This window comes from Charadrius vociferus, unplaced genomic scaffold (assembly GCF_000708025.1).
Source record: "Charadrius vociferus isolate BGI_N301 unplaced genomic scaffold, ASM70802v2 scaffold266, whole genome shotgun sequence".
Taxonomy (NCBI): domain Eukaryota; kingdom Metazoa; phylum Chordata; class Aves; order Charadriiformes; family Charadriidae; genus Charadrius; species Charadrius vociferus.
The window spans coordinates 2,356,997-2,364,784 of record NW_009649114.1 but is presented as its reverse complement, the minus strand read 5'-3'; the positions used below and the strand labels follow the sequence as shown (position 1 = coordinate 2,364,784).

The 7,788-nt window shown below is 48.8% G+C and overlaps 2 protein-coding genes across 3 annotated transcripts in view; both read right to left on the bottom strand.

The window, feature by feature from the left end:
* Window positions 1-669: 669 nt before the first annotated feature.
* Window positions 670-3,186, bottom strand: PIFO (primary cilia formation). Its single transcript, XM_009888303.1, has 6 exons — window positions 3,162-3,186; window positions 2,665-2,807; window positions 2,234-2,332; window positions 1,549-1,682; window positions 1,158-1,284; window positions 670-738 (listed from the first exon to the last, which is right to left on the bottom strand). Exons 1-6 carry the CDS (start codon window positions 3,184-3,186, stop codon window positions 670-672), a joined length of 597 nt encoding a protein of 198 aa, XP_009886605.1.
* Window positions 3,187-3,752: 566 nt separating this feature from the next.
* The window catches only part of LOC104289309 (acidic mammalian chitinase-like), a 7,926-nt gene continuing 3,890 nt past the window's right edge, over window positions 3,753-7,788 (bottom strand). The window contains exons 3-11 of one of the 2 annotated variants that reach the window (XM_009888236.1): window positions 7,017-7,218; window positions 6,578-6,634; window positions 6,305-6,470; window positions 6,073-6,197; window positions 5,468-5,591; window positions 5,153-5,338; window positions 4,505-4,624; window positions 4,264-4,405; window positions 3,753-4,003 (exon numbers count right to left, since the gene is read on the bottom strand). In XM_009888236.1, coding sequence (XP_009886538.1) covers window positions 3,753-4,003; window positions 4,264-4,405; window positions 4,505-4,624; window positions 5,153-5,338; window positions 5,468-5,591; window positions 6,073-6,197; window positions 6,305-6,470; window positions 6,578-6,634; window positions 7,017-7,218 — 1,373 coding nt within the window. The remainder of the gene's footprint in view (window positions 4,004-4,263; window positions 4,406-4,504; window positions 4,625-5,152; window positions 5,339-5,467; window positions 5,592-6,072; window positions 6,198-6,304; window positions 6,471-6,577; window positions 6,635-7,016; window positions 7,219-7,788) is intronic. The other variant, XM_009888235.1, reaches the window with a different exon arrangement.

Below are 7,788 nucleotides of genomic sequence, written 5' to 3'. Positions count from 1 at the left end.
AGACTTTAATATAGTTGCTGGCTGTGCGCAAAGCCATTATACTCTCTCTGAACATACCTGAGGGCAGCGCAGTACAGGTGGCTCTGCCATGTACACCCCCATGTTTCTCAGCTCTCCTCAGGCTGTGGGTGAACCCCTGAGCCCGGCCTGGAGCGTCTGTTGGAGATGAAGAGATGGCGGTGAGGAGGCCGGGGAAGGCAGGTGACGGCTGAGGAGAAGATGGTGGCATTTGCTCCCAGTGCTGAGGAGACAGGACAGCAGAAGAGCCACCCTCTAGATGTGTTAATTTGGCTCCTCTCTGGTGCCAGGGAGGGCTGGATTTTGGAGGGAAAAGCCCCCTGTGGCGAGGAAAACCATGTCGTGCAGGGCCATTAGGTGAGGTGTTTCCATGGCAACCCAGAGAAAATGGCCGCCAGGATCACCTGGGATGAGGGGCTGAGGAGTGCTGTATGTGGGCCCCGGCAGCTCCCAAACACCCACAGAGGCAGCAGACCCCATGTGTGATAGAAGGTAAGCACAACTAGTGGCAAGAAATACCTCTTTTAAAAATGTGTTTATTTGGAGAGGTGGGGTAGTGCAGATGAATGTCTTTTCGAGTGGGTGGGAAGTGGAGGTGAGGCCTGAGCGGCCCCACTGGAGGGGAGGACGTATGGCGGCAGCTCTGGCTCCTCAGGTGTAGTATAAACTCAGGTAGGCCACTCGGTCCCGGTGTTTCCTGAATTCTCTGTCTATGGTCAGCTAAAAGACAACTACTATCTGTTAGACATTACCAATGGAAATTGCTTCAGAAAAGTGCAGGAAGACGTGAGATGGTGTCGAGAACCTTAACCTATGTTTTAAATCGGAAAGGTTTTCTTTCCAGCAGAGCTCCACGGGGAAGTCTGTGCTCTGGTTCTCTCACTTTGTGGATGGAAACTTCCAGAGCAAATTTCTTAATAGAAGTTTTGTTTTGAAGGACTGTAACTGTTTTTGCAAACCAGCGTTTTCTGATAGAAAATCACTTTGTATCTTGTGCCCCAGGCTAGTAGAGTCACATACACAACAGGCTAGTGAGGAAAGGATGCCAAAACATAGTGCAAATGCATTGAAGTAATTGTATAATTTCCTTTGTCAGAAACTTTAAGCCAGGAATGACATCCCCTTATCCCTGTCCTTACCTTCTGTACCTCCATTTTTATCATCCTCTTTGCTGGCATCGGCACTAAAGACCAGTCTGGAGACCCAAACTTCATTGGCCAAGTGATTTTTTTGTGTAATCGCTTGTCTGCTTCGTAAGTTCCAGGCCTAAAGAAAACAGGCCTCATTTGTGGAGCTGGTTACGATGTTTGTAATACCAGAATTTATGAGCCCTATCTCGATCTATGGGAGACATGCATGTTGTGGTATTCTAGTCATCATGCTAAGTTAAAGACTAAAGCAGGGGAGCTTTTTGAAGAGAAAAAAGCATTACTGGGAACTCAGTTACCTATCTCCCATTTGTGCCTTAATATTTCTCTCTGCTAGTACTCCTGCTTGTTATTAAAAGTGTAAGAAAATGAATTACATTACCCAGGGAAAAACTCTTTATCTGAAGGCTTATCTGGAAATCGTGGTGTCTTAATGGAAAATGGAGCATAGGCAGGCTGGCATTTTCTTTCTTTCTTCCAGAATGACTGGTATGTTGCTGGGCTGGGAGTCACAGCCTGCAAGAGAGAAAATTTCTGTATGGAAGGCTTTGTTCTGCAAACGTTTCCTACATGCTCTGATCAGCAGCCAGCTGGGCATTACAGACCTGCTGTTCAATGTATGCTTTGGCTACTCTGAGAGGGTAAAAAGATCAGAACAAGTCAGTTGTGCAATTGCTACTCCTTACCCAGTGTCTCTCCTGTGTGTCTCCATATATTAGGGATATCTCTCCTAATACATTGTTATTCTAGAGAAGTTGGACAAGAAAACATACCATGTTTGATAAGGTAGTATAGCTGAGCTCCCTCCCTGATTTTGCCTCAATATGTATATTTACGTATGTGTATGTGACACAAAGGAATGTGTATGTACAAATGCATATGTCCATGTTGCCAGAGCTCATATGGTCAGTCATTGGTCTCTAGGCTCAACACCTCCCACTAGACTATCTGTAAGGAGACTATATGTAAGCTGGAGGCAGCCCCAGCAAATGTGATTGATAGTCTATGTCGGGAACAGCCTACAAATTCTAGCAAAGCTGCAGCTCTTTGAAGTGTGCTTTTCTTACCTGTGGCTCTGGTACGAAACGCTGGGCTGTTCTCGCTCCTATCACATAGCCTTTCTTGCTCAGTGGTTTGTTTTCCAAAGAGTATATGAGGCTGCTTCTCTGCGATTCAAAAGCAGAAGTGTCTTACTGACATTTTTAAGACACCATTTGCACCAGGGGAAGGGCAGAAGTACATGAGCAGCAGACGTTATTCCTACAAATTCCTCTAATTACTCACTAATGTAGAGCACTAGGGCAGCTGAAGCTTTCAGGACTGGTACATTTGGAAGGGGAGGGGAATTTCTTTTTCTAGGCATATGTGGAGACCTTGTACAATTGGTTTGCAGGGCAGGTGTGGGGGCTCTGTGACTGTCTGGCCATGGTCCTATTGTTGCTGTACAGAGTGTGTTCTTTGAAGGAAAAGCTCTGAGCACAAAAACTGAACAACTTACCTCTTGACTCAGGTAACAGCCTGGCCCAAGTGAAGGGTCTCCCCTGATGGCTATCAGCTGAATTCCCAGCCTGTCTGGGGCATGGTGGAGAGGGAACATTTTCCGCTCTTGACATGATCCAAATGAGATCCGCTTCTGCACATCTGTGAGACCAGGAGAGGGGAGTGCCACCAGTGTGCTAAACCCATGCGGAGGTGACCATTTGCTGCTTTTTTACCTTCCTAAGTGTCTGCTGCTCTCTACCTGAGGCCAACGGCCCCCTTCTCCCCCAGGTGGGAATTTCCCATGACCCTGGATATTTGTGAGGGGTCTGCCTTTTGGATGCCTCTTCGCTCCTGCCATAAAGGCTTCTTTTTCCCCAGCCTCAGCACAGAGTAACCTAGCACCCCAGTTGTGGGGAAGGTTGCTGGGGAAGTCTGATGTCACGCAGCTTCTCAGTGGCAAGGAAAGCCCTGGTGCCCACAGCCCCCCCGGTTCACGCACCTCGCACAGCTCACCTCTCAGCTCCCACACTGCTGCCATGCTGCCCTGCAAGACGTGAGGATGTGTGTGTACTCCAGTTGCTATAGACACGGACCTAGGGGTGCCAAAGGGAATGCTGGCAATGGCAGTCCCTGAAGGGTGCAGTGAAAAGAAAAGGATTAATAATGTCCCTGTGGATTGTGCTGTGCTGGCTCCCACTCCCAGGAGATGCTGTCCTCATGCTGTAAGTCAGTACTGGAGAGGTCTCTGGGGAAGCACTCTATAGGTTGGGCTGTTAGTGTGCTTCTCTGTGATCTCTCTTGTGGCACAGCCCAGTCTGCCCCATTGTCTGCTCTCTGTCTTTTTCCCTGTGCCCGGCTGTCCAGGTAGGGCAGCAAGAAATCCCTGGAAAATACCCCACCAAAATTAAGTCCAGGCTGTGCATTCAGGCCCTTCCCCGAGCACAAATGTAAGTATCATGAGAGAATCAGGGAGCATCAAAATAGTAAGATCGAGACGAGTAGAAACAGTGAGGATTGTTGCTTTTGCAGAACACTTTATTTAATCATTCTTATTCTGTGCAATTAGATCAGAGGGGTCTGTTTGGGGTAATAGGATTTGTATCTTCATGGCCAGTTGCAGCAGGAGCAGCTGGGATCAAAGACGAGACCGTTCTGGCAGGTCTGCATGAAGGTTTCACCATTAACGCAGTTGTAGAAGTTGCTCTTGTTGGTTGGATCTGCGTAGATGCCGTTGGCCTTGCCAGCACAGAAACCGCTCCCACCAGAGCCACCACCTGAGCCCCCGCTCCCACTGCCACTTCCCTGGTTAGGAGCTTCAGTGATGGGAGGATTGGGCTGAGGCGGGGACACGCAGTCTAAAAGAAAAGCAGGAAAGGGCTCACTTCTGTGTAGACAGCCTCTCAGCCCTCCCCTCCCTCCCTAGGCCCTTTAGTGGTGGGGTCAGCTGTTAAAGGGTGTTCCCCCCATACCCAGGGCAATCGCTGGTTGTGGCTTCCACAGAAAGTCTTTCTCCACCAAGGCTCCAGAGAGAAAGGTTTGTGGGTCTCTCAAGCCCTGCATCAGCAGTGAACTCAGGAGTCACCTTGGAGAAGCAGGGGCTACCCAAGCTACTCACCGCTGTTTTGCAGACCAAGTCCGTTCTTCAGGGTGGTGATCAGGGGATATTTGCCTTCCTTGCAGAAAGTGCCAGTGAAGTCATCCAGATCAAGAGCCCAGACCATAGCACCTCCAAAATTGTTCTTCTTCAGCCAGTCAACCTGTTCAGTGCCAGGGGAGAGATCCCGATTAGTCCTGGGACCTGAGACTGCAGAGGGCCTCCTGCCTTATTTGTAGCACAACCACACATCCCATCGTACCTTGATCTTGTAGCTCTTGATGTTGTCATAGCCAACCCATTCCTTGCCTTTGTAAGTGTAGGGCACGTCCTGGGGGGTATCCCAAACCTCGGTGGCTCCAGAATTCAAGAGAGTGCAGATCTAGGGAGAAGGACCAAGAGGTGGAATTTTATTGAATATCATACAAAGATGGAAAAGTCCGTGCTCTGCCATTACCTTGACTTTATTCTCTAGTTTTATGTCATTTATCTGGTCCCGAGAATAAGTAATTTTTTCTTAAGTTTCGTGAAATGAGCTCAAGAACTTCCAAGGCTTATTTGGACACATAAGATTATACTGGGAAAAGATCAAGTATAACGTCCCCTTCCTACACCTTGCCTTTTGGACACTAAAAATAATATTAGTAATTTCTCTTATTGTACTGGAGGGATCATCTTTATATTTCAGAAAGGCCTATTTGTCTATATCAAACCATTGCTGCTAAACTGCATAGTAACACTCAGTTTATGAATAATACGTTTATTTTCAGGTGCACATTCTCTCTACTATTTTAATTTGCTTTTCTGCAATTCTGTCGACAGTTTTGTGTCTGAGGTAGCCATTTAGAAAGCTCCGTGGTTGTCTTCCTTAAAATGATTTGAAAAACTGAGGTGATTAGAATATACATACCTCATAGTAAGCCAGTGTCCCGGCCTCCTGTGTGTAAGGTCCAGCTGGCCCAGGGCCTGATGCTGGTGCACCAAGACCATTGTCAGATGGGTTTTGCAGTGTGAAGGTATTTCCGTATGCTGGAAATCCAACAACTAGTTTCTCTGCTGGGGCACCATTGCTCTTCCAATAATTCATAGCATAATCCTATAAGAAAACTTTACTGTTCAAGTCTTTACCAGGATTTGTAGGCAGAACGACAGATTTCTAAGCTTCTCATCACTGGTGTGGTCACAGAACTGAGATTTGTGACACAGGCTTGCAAAATATACTCACAACATTGAAGTAGACGTAGTCCCCGGTGTCAGCTGGGCCTTTGTACAGAGGGCTGTTCTCCCCAGTGTTTCTATCCCAGGAGCCGTGGAAGTCATAAGTCATCACGTGGATGTAGTCCAAGTACCTGTGGAGAACATTGCTTGCGTCTATCTCCTGGCCTGTTCAGTCACCCAGACCTGATTGTTCCTATAGCGCTGGCCATTTACCCCACCACATCCCTGGCCATGTCCCCACTTTCTGCAAATCTGGGCTCTCCCAGACTTGTTTCAAGCTGGCCTTTTAAGTGCTGGAGCTGATTCTCTCTGCCAGGGGAGGGAGGCAGAGGTGAAGGCAGAGTGTGAATTGCGCTGGTATTGCGGGAATGGAGAGATGTTCCCTGGTGGCACTGAGTGGCTGGCGCCAGCCTGTGGTTGCGCTTGCCTTCCTGAGGTGTCCCCTTTCCCACCAAACAAGCACCACTCTCGTAGCCTTCTTGCCTAGGCAAGCAGTAGGGACCCCACACGCAATGAGGTTGGTTTCTGCCAGATAACGGCAGAGTTTCCCTTAAGTGCTTAAAGGATGATCACTTGGGGGACAGAAACAATACCTGAGAGTTTGCTACTCACTTCCCAAGCTCAGGAATCTCGTAGCCAGCCTGAATGGTGGAAACTCCAGCAGCAACAGCAGCAGTGACCATGAGACGGGGCTTGTTGACCTGTTTGGCTTCCTGCTCAAATGCTGCCAGCATTTCCTGAGGCATGCCAAGAAACAGGTCTCACTGTGGACTCTGGCATGAGGCTTTGCAGCCAGAGCTGTGCAGAGCAGCGGGCTCAAGCAACACCTTTTGTTTCAGCCTACCTTAACGAGGACAGTGAAGAGACCCTTGTCCTGGGGTGGGCTGCCCCTGGAGCCGGGGTATTCCCAGTCAAGGTCAAGCCCATCAAATTGGTACTGGCGCAGGAACTTGATGACGGACTTGATGAAGGTCTGGCGGTTCTGGGGCGTGGAAACCATTGTGGAGAACCTATGGAAGCAGAGCAGGACCGAGTTGGGCTTTGGTTAGTGACTCTTCCCCCTTTTCCCTCCCTTTCCAGGGTGTGCTGTTATGGGAAGGAGATGTTTTGAACTTACTTGTCTGACCCGAAATTCCATCCTCCAATAGACAGCAGAGTCTTCAGGTTTCTGTTTCTGCAAAAGGAGGGACAGGAACATGTTTCACTACAAGGAATGGTTTAGTCTCTCCAATTTCTAACATTAACCAAGACACCAATTGAAACAACAGGGTTCTTGCGTTTCTTGAAAACATCTGGTGTAGTTGTCTTTGTAGGCCATGATCTCTTGATGTGAATTCCGAAGAGCAAGTCCTCAGCGCACTGAGTCACTGTCCCCATCCTCAAAGGACTGGTGCTGGCAGTCTGCCCTGCCCTGCTCTCCCTTTTCCCTCCATCACTATCTGCCTCTTCTCCTCCGGCGTCCCGCAACTCTGAGTTGTGCTGCCACTGTGTGGAGAAGAGATGCTGGGACGACCTGAGAGGCAGAATAAGTGATGCCCTTTGCTCTTGGTACGTACTGGTTCTTCAAGCCGTTGAAGGATTTGTAAAGGGTCTCGTCGTTCCATTCGTAAGTTGTGATCTCATTGTTGGACATGCCAGCAAAGGCGTAGATCAGATGGTCGCACAGGCACGGGTCGATGTTGTCAGGCATGAATTTTCCCAGGCCAGGCCTATACTGGGCCCAGTTGGTGAAGTAACATGACAGCACATAGGCAGTGCCTGCAGAGGAAGAGAGGAGATGTGGTTGGGAGAGAAAAGAGCAGAGACAACATGTCTCTGAAATGACGAAGGAACCAGATCCCTAACTGCGTGGGGCTGTGTGACTTCCTATAACCATCCTTCAAGTCACACAAGAAAGGGAACTGCGTGCTGGGCTGCACCGTGGCGTCAGTAACTGAATGAGGCAGATCTGCTCAGAAATGACTGGGCAGTTTTTCCCTGCAGGGTAAGGAGTACAGAGAAAGTGAAGCAGGGTTGGTTATCCCTCTGGAAACTGGCTCTCCAAGGATCATAATGGATTTCTTTCCTTCCTATTTGTTTCAGTAGATGAGTCGGTGTAGGAACCCCTTGCACCCTTAAAGTCATGAATCAGGGTCGTTCTGAGTGCCGGCTCTCTTCCCCAAATGGAATCTTTCTCCTTTGCTGTCACGTAAGGAAGAGCAGAAGCAGAAGGGATCTCTGGTGAGGTGCCTGAAGGTGGAAGGCTCTTGGTGTGTTTGCGGTGCTGCCTGTTTGACCTGCCTTTGAAAGCGTCTGCAAAGACCAAGCCAGTGGCGGGGGCCATGCTTC

Bases quoted from the DNA above. Each gene is read 5' to 3' on its own strand.
- PIFO (XM_009888303.1), bottom strand. From the start codon at position 3,186: ATGGCAGCAGTGTGGGAGCTGAGAG. The intron at 2,808-3,161 runs GTGAGCTGTGCG...CTGGTCTCACAG, and splicing joins AGCAGTGTGGGAGCTGAGAG to ATGTGCAGAAGCGGATCTCA. The intron at 1,683-2,233 runs GTAAGAAAAGCA...TCTCTCTTGCAG, and splicing joins GTTTCGTACCAGAGCCACAG to GCTGTGACTCCCAGCCCAGC.